A 27,137-nucleotide genomic window follows, 5' to 3' on the forward strand; every position below is an offset into this window, starting at 1 on the left:
CTGGACATAGAATAAATAGGCCAGATTTTTGCCCTAAAATATTAAATCCTACTTTTCTCTTGTTCAAGCAGTTTTCTACCTTGGAGACGTGCTTATACATTGGAGGAGTCTCAATTTTGTGTTAACGGACTGGACTCTGCAGTGACTACTAATTGAAACAGGCTTGCCTTTTACACTACTTGTGGTGGTCCATCATATCAATATCCTCGGCCTCCCCTCCAGCTTCCTCCAAGTCAACAATCACTGGGGCGTAATCCCCCGTTTCGTCCTCTTCCTCAGCACCATTAACCTCCATTTCAATCTGTTCTCCATCCTCCAGCTCCAGCATACCCCTTCGCACTGTCGACTCCCTTGCTAGCTCCCAACTGTATTCGTCCTTTACCCATTTCTCTAAATTCATAAACTCCGCCTTGACCGCCGACACATCAACGGTCAAGTCGTCATATATTATTCTTCGGAACTTTTTGAGGATATTTTTCACCATGGTGCCACCATCGTCTCCGTCCATCTCCAATAATCCTCCCTCGACATCATCGTTGTGAGCCAGCTGAAGCCGCAATATCCGGAGAACTGCTACAAAGAAGTTCTGTCTTTCTCCAACAGCTGTCTGACATGTAAATATCAAATGTAGTAGCCTCTTCCATTGCTCTTGACAGGAGAAATTGATCAACGTAAGTGCAGTGAGGAACGTAAGTTGCAGTTCACCCAGAATTTGTGATTCACCCTCACTTAGGCTTTCATCATCAACGATCCTTCCCGCGGCCCTGGTGTTGTTCGAAGCCCATTCGCAGATATAGCCCAATGCCCATGAACGATCCCGAGCTGCCTCTGTCCGTTCACGTCCCACTGCGCCAGCTCGCCAGGTATTCTTCAAATCCACAGGTAAGAATCGTAGCTCCTTCTCTTCTTCTACTAATTTCCCGCGCATCTTGGTATCGTCCTTATTTGCGAGACCGGGTATCTCATCATCGTCTCTTGCCGCCGAGCTTCCAGATGTAATCATCCACCTTGGTCTGCCTTCGGAATCACGCTCAGCACGACCTAATATCCGCTCCAAAACAGACGGAGTTATGTAGGTTGAAAGACTATCCCACTCGTTGTATAGAGTTGTAGTATCAGACGCCTCTTCACTGCCATCCTTCTCCTGTTTCTTGGTTCGAGATTGATATGCGAGTAACCCTCCAGCGGCCCATATTCGGCTCAGATTAGCCCTTTGCTGCATTGCTCTCTGTCGTCCTTCATCTTTGCTTTCGTCTACCAAAGCTAGAGATTCAACCGACTCATCCCAATGCCTTAATCGAACGTCAACACCTGCGCCATTGCGTTGGCCTTCCTTCGGGCCAGCAACCACAAGCCATTCTCCACTCCGCAGCGAGAAACTGTCTGTTGTGCCCGTGTAGAGAATGTGCACTCCAATCGGGAGCTCTTTTATTCCATGGAAGTTCGGCGCTGATGCGAAGGCGAGGAGATCGACTCCTACGAGTGTTTTGGCGGGGAGGTTGTCGATAAGGATCGTGGGCGAGGGGCGAGGAAAGTCCGACATGAGATACGGGGATACAGTACACACTTAAATTATCCGAAGTAGCAATATAAATAGGGATAAGAGATTTAGGTAGTAAGGGCAGTATCTGTATGAAGGAGTTAACGTGAATCAAAAGATTTCTAGAGGCGGAATGTTTATTTTTCAAGGGCCTTATCACGGAACTTCGTAACGACCTAAGCGGAGCTTGAGAGGACGGTTTTCTACAAATGTATTCAAAGATATCTACTGGTATGGTTTACGATGTTTTGCTGTAGGCTGTTCGAACTTCTGTTGCATTTTATAGATATATTTTGCAATATCACTAACTCTGCAATCGCTGAAGGAGCAGGGGGTTGAAAAAGGGGAAAATTTTAGAAGACCAGGCGAAAATGCCGTTCTTCGCGTTTATTCCATCCACAGAACATAGAGAGGGATATCGTGAGATAACCTCCAGTTGTTTCCATCCTTTCTCCAATCGCCATTGTTCCCAATCGCGAAATCGGATAACCAGGAGATAAAGGCGATATAGATCTACAAACGACGACCTCTGCGACCACCCTTGCGACGAGTAGAGTCAGATGGGGTAGGGGTGACGTCCTCGATACGGCCGATTCTCATACCGGAACGGGCGAGAGCACGGAGGGCAGACTGAGCACCGGGACCGGGAGTCTTGGTTCCGTTACCTATATAGGGTGTAAGTGTCTATATATCTTGTTGGTAGCTTTGATTTAAGAGTGCTATAATACGTACCACCGGTAGCACGGATCTTGATGTGGAGAGCGTTGATACCAAGCTCCTTGCAGCGGACAGCGACATCCTGGGCAGCCAACATAGCGGCGTATGGGGAGGACTCGTCACGATCAGCCTTGACTTTCATTCCACCAGTGACACGGCAGATGGTTTCGCGACCACTATATCACCTATTAGTCTTAGTCTCTTATCAGGTTGTTTGATTGCGTTTTGATGTGTGGAATTTCGACATCAGGATCGCATCCGGCAGCGCAACATGCTAGTGCAGATAGTTATAAATGGAATACGGACCTGAGATCGGTAACGTGGACGAAGGTATCGTTGAAGGAGGCGAAGATACGGGCAACGCCGAAAACGTTCTCGCCTGATAGAGAGTTAGCAATGATGATTTCAATTGGCACAGCTCGCAGGTCGTCTTACCATCACCGGTGAGAGGTCCGAGGGACACGTTCTCGTTGGCGGGCTTAGCGTCGGTCTTCTTCTTTGGGGCCATTTTGAATGATGCGATGGATGAGGATGTTGTGGATGGTTTCGAAAAATCAAAGGCGTTCGAAGCTTCACAAAAAGCGGGATTCGATATAGGGCTTCTCAGGGTGTGCCCTAAAAGTGTCACGTGTTATGCCAAGATATCCATGACTAAGCAGTTAGCTTAAGGTTGGGAAAAACTTCTTCGTTCCTCCGACTATTTATTTTGCTTCCTCCCTCACTTTTTGCTGCTTCAAACTGTTCAAGCTGGGCCATCTGGCTGTGCAACTCGGTGTCGCTGAAACGACAGCTTGATCTGTTGATTCTCGTTCGAGGGAAGAGCAGCTTCACTTTCATCACCCCGCTAACCCGCTGGAAGGGACATAATTCTCGCGATGGCGGCACCCAGCCCAAAGACCAGGTCCATTGGGATCATTGGTATGGGTGATATGGGTAGGATGTATGCTCAGCGCTTGGGTGAAGCTGGCTGGAGGTAATGGTCAACTCACTGGATTCTTACCTGATTCTCACCTGCGACTCCTGGTTACTACTCAATTGGTACGTTATTTTATTTTCTTTCCGATTTATTTTACACTTCACTTCCCTTCATAACCCCATTCTTATGATGACAAGAGCGCATTTGGCTCGAGTATGGCAATGTGGCTGCTCCTACCACTATTCTTGTGGCTGAAGTCGGTTCGTTGTCGTCACTGATGTAAACTCTTTGCTACCTTAATATTACTTTGTCTGAAACACACTCTATACGACTATCTGTTCATAGCATGATGATTATACTTGCATTGGATCTATGCTAATGGATGATACAGATTTTCTTAGGGCAGCTAGTAAAACCTCACACAACTCACTAACACGTTGCTGGTCTCCAGAATCAACGCCTGTGATAAGCCATCCAGTTATGATAAACTGAGAGAGGAGTTTGCAAATGATGTACGTCAGCTGCTGCTCCTACCCAAGTTCAAACTGTCATGCCTTAAATATTCCTAGTTTTAATCTATTTTTCTATTATTACTTATACCCTTGTAGACCAATATCAATATACTTCCCAATGGACACCTTGTTTCCCGAATAAGCGACTATATTATCTATAGCGTAGAGGCGAAGTTCATTGCATCCGTTGTTGAAGAATACGGACCATGTACGTCTCTATCCAAGACAGTCCATCCATTAAGAACCAGGAAAGTCTGACCGGCATTGAAGCTACGAAAGTCGGAGCCATAGTAGGGGGCCAGACTTCCTGCAAGGCCCCTGAACTGGCAGCATTTGAGAAATATCTGCCCAGCGATGTGGAGATTATCTCATGTCACTCACTCCACGGGCCAAATGTTAAACCCAAGGGTCAACCTTTGGTAAATAGAGCTTGACCCTGATAGTTTGATTTGATATCTAACGCAGTTACTAGGTTTTAATTCAACATCGAGCATCAGATGAGAGTCTAAAATTCGTTGAGAGCATTTTCGCTTCATTCCAATCGAAATTTGTCCACCTTAGTGGAGAAATGCATGATCGAATTACTGCAGATACCCAGGCAGTCACCCATGCTGCGTTTTTAAGCATGGGCACCGCATGGCATGCAAATAACCAATTCCCGTGGGAGGTACCGCGCTATGTCGGTGGGATCGAGAACGTGAAGATCAACATCACCTTAAGAATCTATGCGAACAAATGGCACGTTTATGCTGGCCTTGCCATATTGAATCCTGCTGCCAAAAAGCAGATAAGGCAATATGCCGAGTCGGTGACGGAATTGTATAAGCTGATGTTAGGTGGACATCGTGAGGAGCTGAAGAAACGAGTCAAGACTGCCAGAAAGGCTGTGTTCAAGGGTAGCTCAGCGAACCATGATCTATTGCTCCAAGATGAAGTCCTAGATCGGTTTTCGCTATCGAAGGGGCTGACAGAGAGAATGCCAAATAACCACTTGAGTTTACTTGCCATCGTTGACTGCTGGTGGAAACTAGGTATCGTGCCTTATGACCATATGATTTGCTCAACGCCAGTCAGTAGAATCCCCCTCCCTACTGTGGTTGATAGGTCACTGATGTTTACAATCATAGTTATTCCGTCTCTGGCTAGGAGTAACCGAGTATCTGTTTCAAAAGGAAGAGCTCCTTGATGAGGTGATTGACGTTGCCATCAACGACAATACCTTTAGGTCGGATGACCTTGAATTTACCTTTGCGGCACGAGTCAGTCTTTCTCCTTGACCATACTAAAGGATTAGCCATGAAAGAAGTCCAACTAATATATTCATGACTACAGGCATGGTCAGACTGCGTTTCTTTTGGAGATTTCGAGTCCTACCGCGACAGATTCGAGAAGATCCAGTCCTATTTTGCGCCAAGGTTCCCAGAGGCTGTGCGAGTTGGCAATGAGATGATGAAAACCATCTTGGAGAAGACGTCAAAGCCAGCTTGAGCCGTTTCATGATTCAAACAAGTATGTGCATACGCACACTGCGGATTGGGGCGCAGACCCAAGGAGAGTGAACAATACATGCCTTGACCATGACAACTAGCCAGAGCCAAGCCCGTGCCATCCCACATTTCAATGACTCGTTGCGGATACCGGGTATGGAGAGTTCATGGAGCATGGAGAATCCATGTTCGAGCTTCGCGGCCTCTTGAGGGAAGGCTTCAAGCCTGGGGCCACTTGGTTTCCCAACACTTATTTTGGTATTAATAAAGCAAGCTTATTTCGGAGTCAGCAATATTACTTGTCCAGCTGGGCAAGATCTCTTACTTAATATTACTTTTTCATATGAATTTAGATCATTGGTTGATGGCGGGAATGGCATAATCTAATAGGTGTCCTGGTTCTACCAATTTCATAGATTTCAAACTAGCGCCAAGGCAGAGTTACCCAAGAATTATTTCAGCATAGCCCAAGCTATACAGATGTTCAACCGGATGTGCGGAGTAGAACCAAACCGACAAGGTCAGACAATGATTGCATCCTTCCGTGTGGCGTGATCGGCTCTATCATGTTGCCCGTCAGCATGACAAATCGAGCAAAATATCAAAACCAAGAGATTTTGTCAAGCATCTTTAGTTTTGAGCCTTCCATGTTGTGCGCGCGGAAGGCTTATTGACCGAACCCCTCCGTATATGATTGGTAGTTTTACCCATGGTTCAAGGCAGAGCGGCCATCCCGTCGACGTTAGGATTGAGGCTGTGTGCGAAAAGGATATCTGAGATACCAACTGGCTACAACGTCAAAAGCAACCAAGGACTACATATGTTTGTCGATAAATATATAGCAGTCGAGCCCAAAACCAATATAACCACCAATAAAATGGCCTGTACTAGGGTGGGATGGTGGGACTTTGGGCCGATGATTCCTCATGCCTGGCGCTGTACAGGCCTTAACCCCCCATATGGAGTAATCAGGAACAAGAAGATAGTAATATGCTCGCTGGTTTTTGCTTCGTACCAAGGGCGCTAGTTCACCATTCGCACCAGGAGACGGGCCACCGTGCTACTAACCTTCGTACTTCGTACTTGTTGCATGGTGTCGGTCGAGAGCGTCTCAGGCCTGGACGAGATCGATCAATAGTCTTCATCCAGTCGTGCTCTGGGGCATCGTGAAGAGCGTGGGCGGTTACAGATCCCCTAGATCCCTGGAAAGGCCGTCGGGACTCCAGCGCAAACGGCTCGTGTTTCATTGCAAGGGGCAGCCGAGTCTCTGTATCCCGACTCCCCCATACTGGAGTCAGAGACAGCATGTTCGCCTAGAAATATATGAACCGCCGACTCTTGCCATGTTCCCTGCAAAAAAGTAACCGCCACGAGACAAATGATACTCGCCATGTGAGAGTTATACATGGTGCGCGTTCGTACAATCAACTTCAAGATAGACGGACACCAGACCCCGCCTGAAGATATTGGTCGCTGGCAAGGGGACGAGGATCCCGTATCACCCTCAATTCCAGCGCAAAGGCCGTCCGAACCCCTGGATGCATACTGCTTGTTCGCCCGATTCCTCGACTATGTACATCGGCTTCGGGACACAGTTTAGGCTTAAGTAGCGCAGGGGGCGTCCAAGCCGAGAGTTTCTTCAATTCTTATCTTGTCCGGTCTGACAAAACGGCTCGCGGTCATTGGTTTGAGCGCATTGAGGATTTCGAAAGAATTGCGGAGAGGCCAAGTGAAATATTCGAGGTTGATAAGGCGATCTGGGTCGATCAAACGTCCGCCGTAGCTCGCGTCGTCAGAAGTCAGCCCCCCTGGTTATATCCCCGAACCATGCTGAAAAGCCTGAAGAGCAGAAAGAAGAAAGTTGTACTCCGTAGCTGTCAACTGCGCCTCGCCCTGCGATATGCAGTCATGGTGATCTTCCTGTTGGCGTTGGAAGGATGCAAACGAGGTCTTGGTCTCCTGGGCATCTGGTCAGCTTGTATTTCCCTATGAGGCCGCAGTAATGGTCAACGACGTACAAACTGTCCAAGGATGCGATCAGTTTTATTTTTTTGGTTTTTATTTTTTGTTTTTTTCGCAAGAACTTAACCCTGTATTAGACCTTCTTTATCCGAGCTGAGAACCATGGGCCGGTCCCTTGTTACGAGTTTCGGCGTTAATCTGATGCACTTCCATATATATAACGTAGCGTGTCTTCTCTCCGACTCGGGTTGGATGATAACTTCTCTGCATCGCTTCTTCCACATTGACCTGATTTCAAGCTGGATTTGAAATAAACACACAAGATGAAGTTCTTGTCGCTTCTTGCGGAAGCTTGTCTTCTGGCGGGTGAGTTGTGGGAGCGATATCAACGGCCCAGGGGTAAAAAAGCCTGAGTGTAAATGCTAACGTCTTGATAGCATCCCTGGTGGACGCCGCGAAGACGGCTCAATTCAGACCAGCAAACGCAGACGACATCAGATTTCGAGTTAATATACCCACATCCACGGCCTCGACAAAGAGAGGGCCGATTTACTTCCAGATCAGAGTACCGAGCGGCGTAGAATGGGTAGGACTGGGCCAGGGCAGCGAGATGGCCGGCTCAAATATCTTCATGCTCTACTCTGCAGCTACTGGCAGCAACGTCACGCTCTCTCCGCGAGCAGGATTGGGGGAGTTCATGCCAGAACATAACCCGCGGACCAAGGTTACTCTTCTCAGTGGCAGCGGCATCACCGAGGGACGGATGGTAGCAAATGTTCGATGCGACAACTGTCTGTCGTGGGAAGGAGGACAGATGGATCCAACAGACGCTGCCAGCTCGTGGATTTGGGCCGTCAAGATGGGCGCAGCTATCATGTCAAACGACGTTTCGAAGAGCCTGATGATACACGATACCATGGGCGCTTTCAACCTGGATCTGACCAAGGCCGTTGGCGACGATGAGAACGGCAATCCATTCGTGTCCAGCGACGGTTCCAACACCCCCAACTCTGGCTCTGATGGCACCGTTATCTCTGACGGAGGACGGATTGCCAGACGATCGGCTCACGGACTGATCATGTCCATCGTCTTCCTCGTCATGTTCCCATCTTTTGCTCTGACCCTACACCTGATTCCGGGCAGCAATACCGTTCCTCGCATCCACGCGCCCCTTCAGGCAGTCTCTCTCATCGCTGCGATTGTCGGTTTCGCTCTCGGTCTTACCATTGCAAAGGATCTGAAAAAGCTGGACTCCACGCACGCCATCATCGGAATCGTCGTCATGGCCTGTGTTATACTCCTCCAGCCTGCTCTCGGACTGCTTCAGCATCTACACTTCCGAAAGACCGGAAAGCGTGCCGTACAGGGAATTCTTCACGCCTGGCTGGGACGATGTGTATTTGCTCTTGCCATTATCAACGGCGGCCTGGGCCTGAAGCTTAGTGGAATCGGAACCCCCGGTGTCCCCAGAGCGGGCGTGATCGCATACTGTATCATAGCAGCTATCATGGCCGCCGTATACATCTCGGTGGTTCTCTTCATGTCGAGGAAACCCAAGCCAGCGAAGGAAACTCTTGGAGCTAACCAGGCTGCGAAAGGAAGTGCGGTTGAGTTGGTAGATAGGTATTGAAAGTGCTTACAGCTGCGTTGATAAAGGAATTTACGGAATTTTGGGGGTTCTTTGTACGGAGTTTGGCTAGAGATATCCCATTCATGAACAGTCCGACATCCCGCAAACAACATGACCTGACGCCTGGGTCAAGAAGAAAGAAGAACCGCCTTTGACATCGCCGTCAACCCAGCCAGGCAGCTCTCGCAGACTGAAGCTGGATACTATGGCATGCCAGGGCCGTCCATCTATGGGATGCTGGATACTCCATGGAAGAGAAGGAAGGTTGGGCCCGCGTCCCTGTTCCTCGGTTCAGGCATTGGCGATACATAGATCAGTTATTTAATAGCGAGAGGAAGGATAATGAGACATGTTCACTATATTCAAATAAAGATTATACATCCCTACCATATATCACGGTCTACCGTATTTCATAGGAAGCCGGATAAAAGGATCGCTTAATACTCGCCTTTACCTTATCTTCCATAATTACCCTAACAGAAGATGATAGTCTCCAATAAATATACAGCTGATAAAGATAATACTACGGACTCACGGTAAGACTACTGTCACGGATACAGAAGCCGGGATCGTTGCTTGGCCGCTGACCGGGAGTCTTTCACTGTAGCGAGCTGACAAGGAGACAGACAAGGAGACAAACAAGGCGACGACAAGGGGAGAAAGAAGAGAGACGATGCTGGAGACAAGCGAGAAGGCATCACGGCGCTTCTTTGATGAGCTGCCAGTGAGATAAGCTTCTTCACCTCGTATCAAGGGGCCCCCTAGTACATCATCATACATATACAGATCAAGCAGAGCAGAGCTTCCCCAGACTCAACTCTCCTTTTTCCCACCTCGCTCCCCTCAGACAGGCCGCGCAGACAGTACGTATCGACCCTGGCTCTCGTTCCCCTCATCCTCTCGTGCGGACATCCTGGACGTTGTATCGTTTAACCTGGTCGGGATTTACATTTACCCCTGTGGCTTGTGTTTGTTGGCGCCCGCAGTCATTAGTTAGCGCACACGGAGCTTTGTCCCTCGTGTTATCTTGCTTCTCTCGCTTGATTCTGTATAGAGCATCGATCTAACACGTCGGATCGAGGCAGAGAACAGTGACCATGGCATCTTACGTGACAATTGAAAAGCAGTACTTTGAAACCTTGCTCAGACGGTATGTCGTTGATATTTCTCCCCCGAACCAACCAATCTATGGACGATGTTGGATAACCACCGACCATGAACCATGGGAACATCCCACACACTCTGTTTAGTACTCAGGTTGCACCGGCTAACTTGTACTCTCGTTATACGCTGCAGGGCCAAGTGTGTGCGTATTCCCTGATGATATCGTCCTGCCATAAGACCGCCTGCTTGAGCTGACCGCTCCCAACGTCACTTTGTTGCTAGAGTGTATCGTCTTCTGAATTCGACACGCCTGCTGATATCCCGACTGTGACAATACTGAAACCTGATCATGATGATATGGTTCGTGAACTTTGGGTTAAACGGGATCTTGCTCTACGCACGCTGATAAGGTTGATGTTAGAGCCGCAGATGTCGTGAATATGGTATGTCAATGGACTGTTAGAGCTTGGGCGGATGGTACGAACCGGATCAGTCGAGAAGGATACTTATGAGTGGCATGCAGAGAACCTGAAGCGAGCTCTTTATCAAGGCGGGGTTGAGCAGTCGTCTATAGAAGTGAGAGGGCACCGAGTATCGTATAATATCTACAGGAAGCTTACGGTCCGAACAGACACTCATAAAGGATTCCGGTGTTCCACAAGGGGCATCTACTACCAATGGAGATTATTCTTCGAATGGATACTCCCGGACTAGCTATGAACCAACCCAGAACTCTGAGGGAACCGAACCGGCGAATAGATACTCTGGCAGGGTGAATGCTAGGTCTGGAACGGGGACTCATCAGCCAAGCTTCAATGATAGGTCAACTAGGGCTCATACTGAGGAACAATCGCCGATGCACCATGGCTCCTTTGACAACAATGACGATGATTCATTCCCAAGCGATGATAGACTGGAATCGCCTATAGGTGATGGACCCTCAGCCCCTGCCTCCTCGAGACATGGGGTAAACGGCACCGAGAACCGGACGGTAGCGATCAAAAACGTCCCTGAGCGAGCTACGCACCGTGACATCACCGCAGTCGTTCGAGGAGGAGCGCTGGTGGATGTCTTCCTTCGATCCAGAGACCACATGGCAAGCGTCTCCTTTGCGGATACAAAGGCTGCTCAGGAGTTTTATACATACGCTAAGCGCTGCAATCTATGCATTCTTGATAGACCGGTAAGGCCATTACTTGTACATATCGATTCCGTTTACGTTGACTAATGATTCACAAAACTAGGTCGACATATCCTGGGCAGAACGCCAATACTCTCTATCAACATACCTCTCGTCCCAAATGGCAAATGGTGCATCTCGCAACCTCATCATCCGCGGCGTGCATCCGAACATCACTGAATCGATGATCCGCGAAGACATGAGGCATATCCATAACCTGATAATAGTCAGCCTCACGTTCAATCATGGAAACGTCTACATTTCAACCAACTCCGTCCAAAAGGCTTCCTTTGCTCGTAACTGTATGATGTCCCGCATGCCATACCGGATCATGAGGATCGAATACTATCAAGACGAGTGTGCAGATCCACTGCCCAAGATTAAGGAGACGCCGGTTAAAGTGCCATCGCGTCCAGCCAAGACGCTGAATCCCATGGCCAATCGGTTCCAGATGCTTCATCTTGATGAGTCCGAGGACGAGTCGGATGATCAGGATGATGTGGAGAGCAACGGTCCCTTGGGAGGTGGAATTAGTTGGCGCAACAATACGATTGCTGTCTAACAGTCGTTGATTGGCAATGGTATTGAAGTGCTTTGCAGGTTCACACTTTTATTTTTCACCCTATTCCACCATAAATTGTAATATCCCACCACCTTTTTCCTTTCTTTTTTATTTCTTGTTTGATACCCAGCATGTTTTCCCTTACTCTCTCCCCATCCTGGCATTCAGCATCCAACTTCTCTCATTTTGTATCTGGCGCTCTATCGATCTTTATCCCTATCCTTCTTATCTCAGCCTTGATTTCAAATTGCAAAATGTACGGAGTGACTTTACTGCCATCTGACCTTCACCTTCCTCACCCTCCTCCCCTCTTCCCCCGTAACTCATCTATATCCATCTCGATATCTGTAACTTCGCATCAAATGTAGGAGCATCACGTGATATCTACACGCCGCACTAAGATAAGCAAGATAAGTTCAACAAGAGAAGCGAAAAAACGAAAGTCAAAAAATCAAAATTTGAACGAGGAGACAGCATCGAATCGAGGGCAGCGTCAAAGACAGCATTCTCGCCACGTACAGAGGGACCAGTGCTACAGGTAGCCGCTGTGCTTTTACCGTCGTCCGCTCGCTAATTCCGTTCGAGGTCGGTCTCACACACAAAACAACCACCACCACGCACACACACAGAACGAACACACAATGTCGCAAGATCACCGCGGGCGTCTACCCCCCAATCTCCAGGATGAATCCGACGTCGAGGAAGAGGCTCTTGTCAATGACTACAAGGAGCAGGTACATTTCGACGATGGCATGAGTGAGCTGGACCGAACGACCTCCCTAGGCGCGACATCACAGACACAGGATTTACAGGCCCAGTTAGCGGCTGCTGCCACCCCGCTGGAATACCAGGCTACTCTAGAGACGAAGTTCGCGAGCTACGATAACTACTGTAGCTTGTTCCATTATATCTTGAACTCGGAAGGGCCCGTTGATCTGGAAGTTCCGTCGGTATGTCTTGAGAAGGAGGAGATTATGATAGGTTGAATTGTGATCCGAGCTGACGCTTTACGACTATAGTATTACTGGGCGTGGGATGTGATTGACGAGTTCATCTATCAATTCGAGTCTTTCTGCCGATACCGAAACCGAGTGGCTCGCACCGGCTCGAACGAGGAGGAGGCACAGCTACTGCGCGAGAACCCAAACACATGGGGTTGCTACTCTGTTCTTAACGTGCTTTACTCGCTCATCCAGCGATCCCAGATCAACGAGCAGCTTGCTGCCATAAAACGAAATGAAGACCCAATGGCAGTTGCTGGAGAGTACGGATCTCGCCCGCTTTATCGAATGTTGGGATACTTCTCAATCATCGGTCTGCTGCGCGTGCACTGTCTCCTCGGAGATTTCAGTCTCGCCCTCAAGACGCTGGACGACATTGAAATGAACAAGAAGGCCATGTTCGCGCGTGTCATGGCCGCCCACTTCACCACATACTACTATGTTGGTTTCTCGTACATGATGATGCGCCGTTATGCCGACGCCATTCGCATGTTCAGCCACATCCTCGTATATGTCTCGAGGACGAAGAACTTCCAGAAGGGTCGTGATGGCTACGATGCTATTGCTAAGAAGAACGACCAGATGTATGCCCTGATAGCCATCTGTGTTGCCTTCCACCCCACCCGTCTCGACGACACCATCCACTCCGCCATCCGCGAGAAGTACGGCGACCAATTCAACCGTCTCCAGCGCGGTCGTCCCGATGCCCTTCCAATCTTCGAAGAGCTGTTCCGTTCCGCTTGCCCCAAATTCATTAGCCCCACTCCTCCAGACTTTGACAACCCATCCCTTAACGTTGACCCAGTCGACCACCAGACCGCCATCTTCATGGATGAGGTCAAGAACACCTTGTTCAACCCAACCGTCAAGTCGTACCTGAAGCTGTACACGACCATGGACCTGAAGAAGCTTGCTGGATTCCTGGAAGTTGATGCTGAGCAATTGCGTGCCTGGCTATTGGTTAACAAGCAGCGAAGCCGACAGATCCGATGGGTTGACGGCGGACTGTTGGACGGAGAGGCTGTAAACGCAGGAGACCTCGATTATGCCATTGAGGGCAATCTGATTCATATTAGCGAGGTCAAGGCTGGACGAAGACTGGTCGATTGGTATCTACGCAACCTTGCTAGAACCTATTAAGTCATGCTATTGGCGGGTAGAAGAAAAGGAGAAAAGGGCATTGCAATTCTGCATTACGTTTCCAACTGCCGTTTTGCTTCCATGTTTCTATTGATTTTACGTGTTCCCCGGGGCAGGTAGGAATAATGCCCGGCTTAGGCGAAAGGTCTCTTTAGGCCGTTACAAAAATGGTTCCATTGTGCCCAGTTGCCTGATTCCACGACGCTGTTATGCTTGCCATGTTTCTTGGACGTGAAAAGACATGACCATTCATTTAGGCGTTTTTCTTTTTTCTTTTCTGTTTCAACTCTGGAATTTTACCACTTTATTGATATATTAATTGCTGGATTCAGTAGACACGGAATGAAAAGAAGTATCTTTATGAATTTGCAATAATGTGATTTCAGCCACTATCAAATGATACGATCTAGGAGCAGAGCATTGCCATCTTATATTTGTATTTATGTACAATCGAGTATTGCAACCTCGCTGGTCTAATATATCATGAGTGGGCTGAGGCAACCTATCGTACACGCTTTAAATCCATCTGTTCAACCTCTATGCCTACTCGTTAACGTCAAAACTGGTGCCACACCCACAACTACTCGACGCACGCGGATTGTCCACAATCTTAAACTGGCTGCCAATAAGCTCCGTGGTGTAATCGACCGTGCTTCCCGACAACAGCTCGAGCGAGGCGGAGTCCATGACGACCTTTGCTTGTCCAGTCTCGGCGCCTGGCGCAGCGTCCGGAGTATCCTCCTCTACCTCAAAGACGGTATCTTCTTCTGCACTGATTTTGGAGCTTGACTCTAGGCTCATTAGGTATTGGAAACCATGACACCCGCCACTCGTAACTGTAATTCGCAGGTGATCGTATGGATTTTCCTTTTGGGTGGGTGTCGGGGAGGCAGTGGGGTTGGTGATTTCTCTCAATCGCTGGATATACAAGTTAGCAACATCCTATCAAAAAAACACAACACCAACGAGATGAAAGGACCATGTAGAAGCTGGGCGAGCAAAAAGAAAAACATACGACAGTCGGGATTCGCTGGTGGTCACCCACCCAACTACTAACCGACCGGCAAGTGGCTTAAGTACAGCTGAGCGGACGGGAAGCTCTGTTTTCCACTTCCTGTGGTCGTATGTACTGGATACTAGGAGGAGTGGGTATATATAGCGGCAGCAGGCCACCAAGCCTCCAACAGAAAATTGTCACTCCAACGTACCTTTGCAGCCCGAGAGGATATAGAAACAAGTAATGGTTCTCCTTCCTCATTCACTTGTGGATTCAACGTTGCGACTGTCGCGTTGCCTACGGCGGAGGTGCTGAATGCGGCCGTAGGTGTACGAGACTGTCGTAGGAGACTCGGCGAGGACTTCCGTGGTCGCCACTGGCAATGCGATGGGAGGAGGTATGTTGGGATAGCTCGGACGGGAGAAGAGAGGGTCTGCGATGGGGTGGAGGCCGTTGCGAGTGTTCTGCTATGTAGTTTTATAAATATGGTCGGCGGGGATGCGGTGATGGTTCGCGCGCGACACGCAGAGAGAAGAGTATGCTTCGACATGCTGGATATATAAGACGAACGCTAGACGGGTGTATATAGGCAGAGAAAGAGTCCTGTCTCTTGCTGAGTGAATGACAATATTCCCTTCGAGATAAGATGTCGAAGCTCGAATAAACTTGTTCCTGATTGGAAGCAGATAAGTGATTATTATTAAGCAGGTCACGTGTATATCTTGGTCTCCTCTGTGCAAAACACAGCGAATAGTAAATAAATACTAGAAAGACCTTGGGCAAATATAAAATGGGGGGAATATAGGGGGTAATATGGGCAGTGTATTATGAGAAAATGTAAGCAGCCTCGCCTTGTGATTGTTCAGATCCTAAGGAGTTACGGCCGAAGATTCGGTACTGTCAAGTCCTACAAACTAACTGAGTTCTACATAACGAATGAATGATAGGTGGTTATATTGATATATAGTAGCATTGGGGCCGAGAAAACATAGATAACAAGTGCAGTCAGTCAAGAACACAAGAGTAGATCAGCAATGACAACAGCCACTACTATTTCAACAACAGTTATGAGGACGACCGTTTCGTGGTAACGAGCGATATAGCTGAGCGTGCATAAGAATCAGACAAATGAGACGATGGCCCTTGTGGGGTCCTGGAAATCATGAATGACCATAGTTTCCCGGTCATACCAGCCTGAAAGCAGACTCTAAAAAGAGGAAGCCTTGATTAATATCTAAGGAATGACAGTGTGCAATAAGGTAGAATTAGCATACCAAGATTCACACGTGCAGGAGCCTCATTCAAGCCAGGTAAATCGATAATTGGAGATCAATCGGCATGGTGCATACACTATTCCTACCCTCTCTGCTAGGACAAGGCTGTGTCATGCCCGTATTTGGACTTCTGGAGATGTACTCTTCGCCGTCCTAAGGGGGTAGAAGACCGATAGGGGGGGGGTATCGTAATATATGACAACTTAACGAAGGACAGCTCGGAGTAGCAAGGAAGCAAATCACGGAGTCTTAGCCTGCTAGGTTTTTATAAAAGTAATTTATTATAGAAACTTGGAACTCTCATGACTTCCAGTGCTGGGCGGAGGCGATAACACCTGGCTCCAATAGCTGAGCCATGTCCAACACGACTGTATTTTGGCCAGAGATAACAGGGTGATGCGTCCGGAATGTCCGGTCTCGCAATCGGATCAAAAGGAACAGAAAGAGAACCATGGCCGAGGAAGTAGGCCCTTTGAGAATATCGATCTGACTTTCCTATCAGGGGGTGTACATGCATCCTGTTGTCGACCTCCCTGCTGAGTCAGAATTGAAGGGTAGAAGTGCAGCCTCGTCGTTGTTTGTATTGAATTGCTTCTATATCAAAGTGTTCTTGATATCCAGGAGCTTCAGTGGGGGAAAAGAGTATTCATCCTGCCTCTACAGCCATGTCTTCTGAAGAAAACTCCAAAAAACTTGCTCCGGATAACCAGCTTCTAGCTGAGATATTCGGTCCTGCTGAATCCTCGTCTACCAACATTATTGCTCAGACCTTCAAAACATGCACCTTTACTGCGCGTGCAGGCTCCGGGGAGGATGTTCTCGTCCGTCTCGAGGCCGAGGGCAGCCAAATCTCGGCAGTTTCGGCCATCCAAGAGTTGGCGACAATGGTGATTCCAGATCTTGTTCCTAATGTTCATAAATTAGGAACAGCATCTACAGAAGACGGAAAAATCCTTGGGTATTCCGTTACCACGTACATCCGTGATGCCATCACGCTGGAGGATGTTTGGAGTGACCTGGCGGACGATCAACAGCTGCACGTCGTGGAGCAGGTTGCGTCTGCTATAGAGATGCTCCAGGGGATTGATCTTCGTGGCGACAAGGCGCAGCATATACTCAAGCCTGCAAAGCATTCACTCCCTAAGGAGCCGATAATTCCACTTGGTGGCCCTAGTTTGGGTTTCTTCTCCAATATGCATGATCTCGTGCGTGGTTTTGTATCATCACAGTTTGGTCCTCAGCAGATCACAATTACCGATACAGATGACGGCGGGATCAAATTCAAGTCTTCATGTGACGATATACCCCCAGTCGCCATCTCAAGAGCCGCGATCGATGCCTTGCAAGACGCCGTTGTCCTTTGCCACAACGACCTTGAGCCTCGCAACATCCTGGTCCAAGCAGAGGAGACAGGTTCCAGTCCCCTGACGGTTCAATACAAAGTCGTTGCAATCATCGACTGGGAAATGGCAGGATTCTTCCCTTTTGCATTCGAGTTTCTCTACAAGGACCTTATCCTAGGATCTTCCAATCTATATTACTCATGGTATCGACTATTCAAAGACCAGACGGCGCGTTGTATCCATGCCAACAGTAGCCCGTTGACGGACGCCCAGAAACATCTGTTCATGGCTTTGGATATGGGACTTGAGTCGAGGGCGAGGGCGTCGACTAGGAATGTTGGGAAGCTGGTACAAAGGAAATGGATTGAGAGGGACCGGTTGGTGAAGAGTGGCAAGGTCTCATTGGGATGGGTTCGGGGCCCTGAGGCTGGGGATGTGCAGCGGTTTTCGAAGGAGGATAATAAGGAACTGGAGTAAAGCGTTTTGAGAGAGTTGGTTTATATATCCTAGAGAAAAGTTGGTGATTGAGAACTGTGAAGCAACTCTGGTAAACATAATAGCCTGCCAACGTTTCCTTAGTCAAGGATATTTGATTTAAGGAGTCAGAGCATCACGTATCTCCCATATGTTGCCATATTTCTCTGTTTCTTCCAAGTGTTAGACTTCTGAATGTTGGCCAGGCAAGAGAATTTGACGTGCACTGAGGCTGAATTATGATTAATTGGCCTGGAGTTGTTATCTTCCGCCTGCAACCACACTTCCTAGATTGCTTGAGATGCACTCTCAAACACATCAGGTCTTCTACACCTATGCCGTTAATGTGCATAGCAACTGGGTAGCAGCGCAGAGGTCCGGCCCGTTGGCGTAATAATCTGTTAGCCGATATGGCCCTGGGGACTGCCAAAATGGATAGAGACAGGCTCAGTTTGGCCAGTACAACCCTCCGCTAGATGTGACCCTAGTAGTGCAAACAAAGCAGCCCGAAGATGCATGGCTGTCTGAGGCCGACCAAGTCTATCAATGAATGAATAGGCGCAGCGAATAAACTCGTTTTCATAGGTCCAAATAAGACTCTAAATCCGATTTGATTTACAGGTGTAGGCCTGATCAGTAAATGCCGAGTTCTACCACTGGCAAATCGCAAATTGCATGACTTTAATGACATCCATCATTAAATGACCCAAATATTTGGTAATTTGCCAGTCTCATGGATCTGGATGACGAGGCGTTCTCATGGTCTCCCGAAAGCCGACAATGGCGTTATTCTCATTACAGAGAGGGATGCAGTGTAACGACGAGCCGCGACAGGGTAATCTGTATGAATGCCCACTGGAAAGTAGGCTGTTGTCACTTGTAATTGGCCATGCGACCATTCTAAACGAAGAAAACAGCCCTCATCTAGCTTTCCTCTGCTGCACTGTACTCTTTTTTGACATAATATATGCAACAAGCCCTGGCGCAGCGGAATCAGTGCAGCCAGTAGTCAACCAGCGAAATCCGTTTGATATCGCAGTCAACTTCTGACTTGGGGTTTATGAAGCTGGTAAAAGTGCCGAGGCCGGGATATATAAATATTGACAGCAAAGGTAATGGGTAACTGGCTGCAGCGCAGGGCTGATTTGTGCATTGCCTATGCGCGCCCCAGCCTTCAGAATATTGAAAGTGTATGTACTGGTTATAGTTTATTCGTGTTAGGGTATCCAGTAGCGGCCAGTACACGAGATAAAATGCTGGGTGAACTGGCAAGTTGGTAATATGATCAAGATTTCTGGTCTAGAGTGATGATGAGAACGGGAGTTGTGACCACAATTTGTGCCGAAATCAGCTCGGTTTACTGGCCTTTCCTCGCCCTAACCGCAGTCTTTGCGTATATCCTGGTACCGGCCCGATGCTCCTATGTTTAACTCTGCTGAATATGAGAGTACGTCGTATCCGATATACATATATTGCCTTGTGTCCGAATTTAGCCATCTAGCTTGTCCGGCCGTTTTATCTCAGTCTCTTCAAAGAATGGCTTCAGTCGCGGGAACAACTCCAAAGCCGCCAGGTAAGAGATCCGACTGTGTTGTTCACCCGAAAGCTCTGAGTCAATGTAGCCCGTAAAACGGTCGATTACCTCTCCAGGTGCATTCGGAAAATCACTCCCGAATAATATGTGACCTGGTTCTGCAAAGGCAAACAAAGCCGATAGAGAGACATGATTTGCAGCAAGGGCTGTATCAAAGTAAAATTTGCGAGCGGCGTCGAGAATCTCCTCTTGCGTTTGCCCACAGCTATTAGGTGTAGAAGCCAACAAGGCGGCATTGCGGTGAATAAGGTAGGGTAGTGTACCTCCGGCGTGTGAGAGGATGACCTTGCATCCCGGGTATGTCTTCATGACTCCGCTAACAATGAGGTCCATTGCAGTGCGGCCAGTCTCCTGGGAATAGTCAAGTATTGGCAGCGGCATGTAAGAGTTGACCCAACGTGTCTCTGCGGCGCTGGTAGGGAGAAAAGTAGGATGAACAAAGACCACGGCTTTCAGACGGCTTAGCTCTGCCCAAATGGGATGAAACGAGGTATGGCCCAGGTAGTGATGTTCGTCACCATACTGGGCGAAAATAGTCACCCCGTCCGCCTTTAGTATACCCAGCGCATAGTTAATCTCGTCAAGGGCCGCCTGGGTATCGCATAAGGACGGAAGCGTGGCAAAGAATCCGTATTTCCCAGGTCTCTCGTCACGAATGGCTGCAGCGAATTCATTACACTGACGTGCCAGGCGGGCTGCCCTGTCGGTATCCTCGACAAAACATACACCGGGGGAGGTTATCGACAAAATCGCTGCTTCAGCACCCATACGGGCCATGATCTCCTGGTCTTTTTCTAATGTCCATGGGGGAGGAACCTGCCACCCGAAAGAGTCACCTCCGACCTCTTTCAAAGCTGTTGGCCGTTAGCATATTCCAAACGAATGAGACAATTCTAACTGACCTTCTACTAGAACCGGGGGGTAGACATGATGGTGAATATCAATCTTTGACATATTGACAAAAGAAGACTGGCGAAATGCAGGATGGGGTGAAGTTGACGATGTCTCCCAGGATAGACAGGATGCCGACTATATTCCAAGAGTAATATGGTCCTGAGATTTAAGTATAAGAATATGAAGCAGTCTTAATATATTATCAAATGAAGTTAATGGGACCAGCAATAATGGTCATTCCACATTTTAATCTGCTTTGACTCGAGGTCGGGCCATCACGCCAATCACCGAGGCCTGCGTTATTTTATTACCATACTTCGTATAGCAGGCCGCATAAATTCGCCCAACATCTGGAGTACTAGTTCATGCATCCCTGGCAGACGTCACTTCAAGGATCTCAGGACGTATATGGTTTGTAGTAGATTGGCCAATCCGACCGGCACTACGGAGCACACGTTAGATGTATTGAGTTATCACGATCTAAAGCGGGATTCATGTATTGATTATGAGAAAGGAATTATTGATGTCTTCGTGCTCAAATGTTGGTTGTTGCATGATTGGAATATTCAATTTGAGCCACCAAAAAGCCAGTCACGTGGGAATCGGAGCGGATGTTCTTTTTTGCGTTAAGGGGATTTCTTGAGACCAAAACATAGAATTAACAGTTGAGAGATTGGATACGCAGCACATTACATTTTACATCACATCATGGTGAATATACAAGATTACTCCTCTGGAAACCGCCTCATAAGGTCCGCAACACGGTCAATTGGCGCCTGAATAAGAGCCAATGCAGTCTCAAACATGGGCTGTTCGGCCACAGCGTTCGGATGGCTCCTGGTTGGCATCAATATCTTTGTCCGCTCGAATGTCCGCGCCAACTGCTCCGACTCTACCGGATCCAACACCGACTCGAGCGAAGGAAGATACTCGTCTTCTTCCTCGTTGATGTGCGTGCTCATCTTGTTCATGAGTTCGTCCAGCGTATGCCTATACTTGGCGTCCGAGGCAGACAATGGCTGGAAAGTAGCGAGTAGTTGCTTGATCTTTTGGCTCTCGGCACGGTCGTGGTCGACGATGACGCTGCCGTGGTCCATGTGGGATTCGAGGGCCGGATAGACGACGAGTTCCTCTGCAACAGCGTAGCGGGCGAGGTCCCAGGTGAACTTGTTGCCGTAGCGGGTCATGGAGTCTTCATCCGTGGCGTTGACAATTTTGTTGTAGTCATCTCGCAGCTCCTGGTGGTCTGCTTTCATAGTGTCTGTGATAGACGGCATGGTGTATGATCTCTTGTTTATCTTGAACTTGGTTATGGTTATGCGCTGGTAGAGCGTGGGCAGAGAGTGTTTGGTGGTGATCTATATAGGAGGCGATGGTTGAGTAACTTCACCTCACGTCATCGCCCCCAGAGCCACTTTGAACAGCTGAAGTTGAGTGGTTGCAGGGCCGGCACTGGGTTCAGGAATTCCATGGTCCATAGCAGATCAACATCAACATATGCCCAACTAGTTATATACATCACCACAAAGTATATCGACATCGACAACATGTCTCTGCTACTCGACAGCCTTGAAGTGACGGTGATCATTGACAATGAGCTGGACGTGATGTCTCCCCCGCCACCCACGACGATGGGCACCATCTACTCGCACGGCTCACTGGGCAACATCGCCCGAGAGTCAGCCCTAGTCCATGATCGCGGCGGAGAAGATGTTCGCGAGCTCAGGATGGATAGTATCTGCTGCGCAGCGCATGGGCTGTCTATCTTATTGGTATACCATATACCCAATATCCAGAGAATACAGTTGTACTGACGCTGTGATGAAGACAGGGACGATAGGCTGGGAGAAGAGAAGCGTATTGTTTGATACTGGCCCCGAAGAGGATATATGGGAGCGCAATGCAAAGAGATTAGGCGTGGATCTTGCGGGAGTAGAAGCCATCGTGCTCTCCCACTGGCATCGAGACCACTCAGGTAGCTATTCTTATATTTCTACTATCATGTATATGTCTATAGCTAAGGAACAGGCGGCATGCTACGCGCTATCCGGATGATCAAGGAGGCCCAGGAGGCCCATGGCGACAACATCAAGGAAGTAGTAGTGGATGTCCATCCATCACGGCCCAAGTATCGCGGTTTCCAGCTGGGCGAGGAGATCATATCCCTTGAAGCAGACCCAGGATTCGACGAGATGGCGGCCGCGGGAGCTACGGTGAGCAAGAACGCGCAAGCACATACCCTGGCTGGCGGGATGTTTCACGTCTCGGGCATGATACCAAGGGAGACCGAGTATGAGACGGGGCTTAGGGGAGGAATGCGCTTTGAAGATGAAGAAGAAGATGAAGATGATGATGATAAACGCGAAGGAAGATGGAAAAAGGACGAAGAAATCGCGGATGAGCGCGTGCTCACGTGCCGAGTGCGGGGTGAGTAACGTCTTATATAAGCATGACTAAGCACATGACCCCGCGCTGACTAAAAGGGGAAACAGGGCTAGGGCTAGTCGTGGTCACGGGGTGTAGCCATGCTGGAGTTGTAAACACCGCGAGACATGCAAGAAGAGAACAGAGGGACAAACAAGGAAAAGAAGAGGATATCTTTGCGATAATAGGGGGATACCACCTGGCGACCAGCGACGAGGCCACGATGCTCGAAACCGTCCACGATCTGGCAGCCATGAACCCGCGCTTCCTCGTCCCCGGCCACTGCTCCGGCTGGAGGGTCAAGATGGCCATCGAGCAGGCCATGCCAGGGCGTCTCCTCCCTTGCTCAGTGGGCGCCAGGCTTCTCTTTGCCGACCAGCCTAGCTGATAATGTACATTCCCTATTCACTATAATGTACGCTTAGCCCGAATTTCCGTGAATCACGGTAAATTCCAGGATAATGAATGCAATATAGCCAGCGAGCATGGCAACACCGATGCTGCGTGAAAACTTAGCCCCAAACCAGACTGTCCCTGTAAATGCGACAGTGGACGCCCACAGGACGGCCAACTCGGAAACCGTCACTGTTCCTCTATCCAGGTTCCCCCTCGTGTCTACCATTATTATACCACAGCAAAGCGACAAGAGGAAGATATTACTGCCAGCACAGTTGGCCACGAGTATCCCAGGGTGGCCTCGGTAGCCACTCATGACAGCTATGAACTTCTCGGGGAGAGTAGTGGCGACGGCAAGTATCACAACGCTGAATAGGACATCAGACATCCCAAGCTGATCGGTGATCTTTATTGCAGCTTGGGATAGGACGTAGCCGGCGAGGCAGATAGCAAGGAATCCAAACAATAGGTAGAGTCCGTGGTAGAGCAGGCTATGTCGATACGAGCGTGTGCCTGTATTGCGAGGGAGCAACGCAGTTCTACTTCCCACGGAACTAGAATCATGGTCATCAACATCACTCTGGCTATCGCTGTCGCTGTCGGAGTCTTCTGGGGCTGTAAGGACTCCTCGACCAATTGCCAGCGCCACAAGGAGGAAATAGACTACAAATGCCACGATGAGGATAGAACCTCCCACCAGCCAGGTGATCCTTGTTGAATAATAAATGATTGGCATCAACGCGGTTGTTAATACCAGGAGCAGAAGAGAGTAGATCCGCGAGCTCCTATCGAACACGATCTGCTCTCCTCGCTCATAGCAGAGCAGTCCGAGGGAGAATGCGCCCAGTATGTTGGATATGGACGAGCCGATAACATTTCCTAGGGCCAGAGATGAGCGGCCCTGCGCAATTGACGCGATTACAACTGCGAGCTGGCAATCTCCTTAGCAAGTGTTGCTCGCAATGCACTGTAACCTCTGCTCAGACGCTTACCTCTTCCCATTCTGCGCCTGCAGTGAGGAGTCCGATGACAACTTCCGAGATCTGGATGCGAGCTGCCACAATGGCCGTGTGGGCGATGAATTTGTCTGCTCCGAATTCGAGGAGGAAGAGCGTCGAGATGAACGCCCCGACGTGGTAGGCGACCTCGCTCACTTGTGCCATTATCGCTGTCATGAACTGCGAGTAGCTAAAGAGATCGCCTGCAAATCATAGCCTAAAAGTATAAGCTATCGAGGACTGCGAAGTGGTAGTATCGCCATGGGTATACAACGTTATTACTTTAGAGCTATTCAACGTAACTGCTAATTATGCAGGAGATACGGAATATTTATAGTAAAGTAAATTTATAATAGCATGAAACGGCAAAGTTTTAAATGTTTACGAGCCTTAATATTAGCGGGGTCGGCATTAGGTAGTTCGTCCCCTCCCCCAATTCGGAGTACAAAAAGATGTCTATACAGATAACCAGAGGCAAGATATTACTGCTTACTACCTGCTGCTACTATAATCAATAGAGATGGACTTCGCCAAAGACCCCAGCTCGCTCACACGCGAGTACGCCCAGCGTCTCGACGAGCAGGACCCTCTCCGCTCCTTTCGCAATGAATTCATCATCCCCTCCAAAGCAGACCTGACACGCACCACTCTCGCCCTTCCGGCAGACGAACAGCATAAACAAGAGGAAAAATGTGTCTACCTCTGCGGAAACTCGCTTGGTCTCCAGCCGACTTCTACGAGCGTCCACGTCAATTCCTACCTTCGGTCGTGGGCAATTAAGGGAGTGCTGGGCCATACAGCTCCTCATTCAGACCAACTACAGGCGGAATGGCTGAACATTGACGATGAAGCTGCTGTGCTCATGGCTCCCATCGTGGGTGCGAAGAGCAGCGAGGTGGCCGTCATGGGTACGCTGACGGGCAATCTACACCTGCTGATGGCTAGTTTCTACACGCCTACCAAGGACAGATACAAGATCATCCTCGAGGGCAAGGCGTTCCCTAGTGACCATGTAGGGATATAGCTCTACTTTCTTCACATTGTTTCGGTTGCTGACTGGGATGAAAGTTCGCAATTGAGTCTCAAGCACGGCTTCACGGCCTTGATCCAGCCGATACCATGGTACTACTAGAGCCAGAGTCGCCTGAATCACCCACCCTTGAAACATCCTACATCCTCTCCGTCATCGATGAGCACGCAGACACGGCTGCTCTCCTCCTGCTTCCCGGCATCCAGTACTATACCGGCCAGTACTTTGATATCCAGACAATCACAGCCCATGCACACTCCAAGGGTTTGGTAGTAGGCTGGGACTGTGCCCATTCTGTTGGAAACGTGGACATGAAGCTTCATGACTGGGACGTTGATTTTGCTGCCTGGTGCTCGTATAAGTATCTCAATTCCGGCCCCGGAGCGATGGCCGGCCTGTTCGTGCACGAGAAGCATGGAGTGGCGAGTGAAAGTAGCTTCAGACCACGGCTGAGTGGTTGGTGGGGATCCGATAAAAGTGCCCGCTTCCTCATGGACAATAGTAAGTTACTTCCCGTCCGACAGCTTCACTGGTTCCTAATGGCCTGGTAGAATTCGTACCCCGTCCTGGCGCGGCAGGTTTCCAAGTCTCCAACCCTTCCGCTATAGATATGACGGCCGTCGCCGCCTCCCTAAAGCTCTTCAACAAGGCTACCATGCCCGCTCTCAGACGCAAATCGATCCAGTTAACAGCCTACCTCGAGTATCTCCTCAACAGCGAGTTCCCGGCTGGACCCGAGAAGCCATTCAGCATCATCACGTCCTCCGATCCTAACGCGCGAGGGGCCCAGATCAGTGTCCGTCTCAAGCCAGGCATGTTGGACGATGTCCTTGCCTACCTGGAGAAGAACGGTGTGATATTGGATGAGCGAAAACCAGACGTCCTCCGCGTCGCGCCCACGCCGATGTATAACACGTTTGACGACGTGTGGGTGTTTGTTCGCGAACTCAAGGAGGCATGTAAGCAAGCGACAGCGAATTAGATCATACAACGGTAGACCCAAAACATATATATATATAGAGCGAGAACAATTGAGGTGCAACCCGTTAGTTTCAGATAGAATGCAATGGTTTTTATTGTTAGTTAAACTCGTGTATATCATTTAAAAGCGAAATATGCCCGTTCCAGCGGACTCCGCTCCGTCTCCCATGCCAGCCAGTCTGATCTCGTCGTCCTATACGCTGTTAGTGCCAGAAACCACCACCCAAAATTTGTAGACATCACTTACGGCAGCAATCCCATCCCATTGACCTTCCACACCCCTAGAGCCAACAGTACGCACTGCATCGCCACATAAACCACCTTAACAGCCACCATCTGCCCGCGAATACTGTCCGACTCCAACTTGGCAAACGCGGCGTTCGTACCTATAATACCACCGATAGGCCCCTTGAAAAGCATAAATACCATCATAATACTGAATATCTGCAAGCTGTTGCCGGACATGTACATCATTATAGCGTTCATGGGTAGCTGTTTAGCTGGCGCGAAAGCTATTTCCCATGCCTTCTTAAGCTTCAGGGCGTCTGTTTCAGTCTTGCGTGGTGCTGAGGAGGTGCCGGCGGATGGCTGGGCGCGTTGCTGGATAGGTGTACGTTAGAATATCTGCTGGAAAGGACAGGGCTGGTCGACACATACCTTCGACACAGGCTTGGGGGCAGAGTAGCCTGGCGGGTCAGGGAAGGAGGCCGACTTTGGCGCTCTGCTGGGTGCGGCAGAGTTCATGTCAACGGCCCATTGAGGGGGAGGGGGAGGTGGGAGCAGGCTCATCCGTTCTGCCATGTTGGATATCTGTTTATGGCTCGGTATATGAGTAGATGGAGGATATATTTGTTGATGGGATGTATCGCTGTGGAATAATTCGATGATGTCGTTAGTCTAGATATCGATGACTAAGCCAGCTTCTTTTGAAGCTGCCCATATAGAAAATAATACAAACATCCATTGAAACCTCTATTCTGT

The 27,137-nt window shown here is 49.1% G+C and overlaps 14 protein-coding genes and 1 non-coding gene across 15 annotated transcripts; 7 read left to right on the forward strand and 8 right to left on the reverse strand.

The window, feature by feature from the left end:
* Nucleotides 1-175: 175 nt before the first annotated feature.
* On the reverse strand, nucleotides 176-1,543 carry GIQ15_00608 (AAR2 domain-containing protein; the record flags this gene model as incomplete). Its single annotated transcript, XM_033548025.1, has 1 exon — nucleotides 176-1,543. One exon carries the CDS (start codon nucleotides 1,541-1,543, stop codon nucleotides 176-178), a length of 1,368 nt encoding a protein of 455 aa, XP_033408976.1.
* A 510-nt stretch (nucleotides 1,544-2,053) lies between these two features.
* Nucleotides 2,054-2,765, reverse strand: GIQ15_00609 (40S ribosomal protein S14; the record flags this gene model as incomplete). Its single annotated transcript, XM_033548026.1, has 4 exons — nucleotides 2,054-2,205; nucleotides 2,273-2,433; nucleotides 2,564-2,636; nucleotides 2,693-2,765. The coding sequence occupies 4 exons, from the start codon at nucleotides 2,763-2,765 to the stop codon at nucleotides 2,054-2,056; spliced, it is 459 nt and encodes a 152-aa protein (XP_033408977.1).
* A 1,126-nt stretch (nucleotides 2,766-3,891) lies between these two features.
* On the forward strand, nucleotides 3,892-5,173 carry GIQ15_00610 (prephenate dehydrogenase; the record flags this gene model as incomplete). Its single annotated transcript, XM_033548027.1, has 4 exons — nucleotides 3,892-4,104; nucleotides 4,158-4,754; nucleotides 4,813-4,944; nucleotides 5,018-5,173. 4 exons carry the CDS (start codon nucleotides 3,892-3,894, stop codon nucleotides 5,171-5,173), a joined length of 1,098 nt encoding a protein of 365 aa, XP_033408978.1.
* Nucleotides 5,174-7,457: 2,284 nt separating this feature from the next.
* On the forward strand, nucleotides 7,458-8,764 carry GIQ15_00611 (uncharacterized protein; the record flags this gene model as incomplete). The annotated part of the gene is made up of 2 exons (XM_033548028.1): nucleotides 7,458-7,500; nucleotides 7,572-8,764. 2 exons carry the CDS (start codon nucleotides 7,458-7,460, stop codon nucleotides 8,762-8,764), a joined length of 1,236 nt encoding a protein of 411 aa, XP_033408979.1.
* A 1,097-nt stretch (nucleotides 8,765-9,861) lies between these two features.
* On the forward strand, nucleotides 9,862-11,610 carry GIQ15_00612 (uncharacterized protein; the record flags this gene model as incomplete). Its single annotated transcript, XM_033548029.1, has 7 exons — nucleotides 9,862-9,914; nucleotides 10,015-10,066; nucleotides 10,151-10,228; nucleotides 10,290-10,311; nucleotides 10,362-10,444; nucleotides 10,500-11,051; nucleotides 11,113-11,610. The coding sequence occupies 7 exons, from the start codon at nucleotides 9,862-9,864 to the stop codon at nucleotides 11,608-11,610; spliced, it is 1,338 nt and encodes a 445-aa protein (XP_033408980.1).
* A 641-nt stretch (nucleotides 11,611-12,251) lies between these two features.
* GIQ15_00613 (eukaryotic translation initiation factor 3) lies at nucleotides 12,252-13,751 on the forward strand (the record flags this gene model as incomplete). The annotated part of the gene is made up of 2 exons (XM_033548030.1): nucleotides 12,252-12,560; nucleotides 12,630-13,751. The coding sequence occupies 2 exons, from the start codon at nucleotides 12,252-12,254 to the stop codon at nucleotides 13,749-13,751; spliced, it is 1,431 nt and encodes a 476-aa protein (XP_033408981.1).
* Nucleotides 13,752-14,253: 502 nt separating this feature from the next.
* On the reverse strand, nucleotides 14,254-15,298 carry GIQ15_00614 (iron-binding protein erpA; the record flags this gene model as incomplete). Its single annotated transcript, XM_033548031.1, has 3 exons — nucleotides 14,254-14,288; nucleotides 14,345-14,669; nucleotides 14,960-15,298. The coding sequence occupies 3 exons, from the start codon at nucleotides 15,296-15,298 to the stop codon at nucleotides 14,254-14,256; spliced, it is 699 nt and encodes a 232-aa protein (XP_033408982.1).
* GIQ15_r0003 lies at nucleotides 14,760-14,875 on the reverse strand. Its single transcript, XR_004500572.1, has one exon. It is a non-coding gene; the product is annotated as a 5S ribosomal RNA (ribosomal RNA).
* Nucleotides 15,299-16,687: 1,389 nt separating the features above from the next.
* GIQ15_00615 (uncharacterized protein) lies at nucleotides 16,688-17,842 on the forward strand (the record flags this gene model as incomplete). Its single annotated transcript, XM_033548032.1, has 1 exon — nucleotides 16,688-17,842. One exon carries the CDS (start codon nucleotides 16,688-16,690, stop codon nucleotides 17,840-17,842), a length of 1,155 nt encoding a protein of 384 aa, XP_033408983.1.
* Nucleotides 17,843-19,328: 1,486 nt separating this feature from the next.
* GIQ15_00616 (uncharacterized protein) lies at nucleotides 19,329-20,387 on the reverse strand (the record flags this gene model as incomplete). Its single annotated transcript, XM_033548033.1, has 2 exons — nucleotides 19,329-20,287; nucleotides 20,336-20,387. The coding sequence occupies 2 exons, from the start codon at nucleotides 20,385-20,387 to the stop codon at nucleotides 19,329-19,331; spliced, it is 1,011 nt and encodes a 336-aa protein (XP_033408984.1).
* A 665-nt stretch (nucleotides 20,388-21,052) lies between these two features.
* GIQ15_00617 (HHE domain-containing protein) lies at nucleotides 21,053-21,604 on the reverse strand (the record flags this gene model as incomplete). The annotated part of the gene is made up of 1 exon (XM_033548034.1): nucleotides 21,053-21,604. One exon carries the CDS (start codon nucleotides 21,602-21,604, stop codon nucleotides 21,053-21,055), a length of 552 nt encoding a protein of 183 aa, XP_033408985.1.
* A 270-nt stretch (nucleotides 21,605-21,874) lies between these two features.
* On the forward strand, nucleotides 21,875-23,139 carry GIQ15_00618 (metallo-beta-lactamase; the record flags this gene model as incomplete). Its single annotated transcript, XM_033548035.1, has 4 exons — nucleotides 21,875-22,061; nucleotides 22,159-22,302; nucleotides 22,356-22,754; nucleotides 22,820-23,139. The coding sequence occupies 4 exons, from the start codon at nucleotides 21,875-21,877 to the stop codon at nucleotides 23,137-23,139; spliced, it is 1,050 nt and encodes a 349-aa protein (XP_033408986.1).
* Nucleotides 23,140-23,172: 33 nt separating this feature from the next.
* On the reverse strand, nucleotides 23,173-24,310 carry GIQ15_00619 (uncharacterized protein; the record flags this gene model as incomplete). The annotated part of the gene is made up of 2 exons (XM_033548036.1): nucleotides 23,173-24,078; nucleotides 24,140-24,310. The coding sequence occupies 2 exons, from the start codon at nucleotides 24,308-24,310 to the stop codon at nucleotides 23,173-23,175; spliced, it is 1,077 nt and encodes a 358-aa protein (XP_033408987.1).
* A 355-nt stretch (nucleotides 24,311-24,665) lies between these two features.
* On the forward strand, nucleotides 24,666-26,157 carry GIQ15_00620 (kynureninase; the record flags this gene model as incomplete). Its single annotated transcript, XM_033548037.1, has 3 exons — nucleotides 24,666-25,157; nucleotides 25,214-25,676; nucleotides 25,727-26,157. 3 exons carry the CDS (start codon nucleotides 24,666-24,668, stop codon nucleotides 26,155-26,157), a joined length of 1,386 nt encoding a protein of 461 aa, XP_033408988.1.
* A 116-nt stretch (nucleotides 26,158-26,273) lies between these two features.
* On the reverse strand, nucleotides 26,274-26,957 carry GIQ15_00621 (uncharacterized protein; the record flags this gene model as incomplete). The annotated part of the gene is made up of 3 exons (XM_033548038.1): nucleotides 26,274-26,349; nucleotides 26,404-26,756; nucleotides 26,814-26,957. 3 exons carry the CDS (start codon nucleotides 26,955-26,957, stop codon nucleotides 26,274-26,276), a joined length of 573 nt encoding a protein of 190 aa, XP_033408989.1.
* Nucleotides 26,958-27,137: the final 180 nt, after the last annotated feature.

This window comes from Arthroderma uncinatum (genome assembly GCF_011692745.1).
Source record: "Arthroderma uncinatum strain CBS 119779 chromosome Unknown scaffold1, whole genome shotgun sequence".
NCBI lineage: Eukaryota > Fungi > Ascomycota > Eurotiomycetes > Onygenales > Arthrodermataceae > Arthroderma > Arthroderma uncinatum.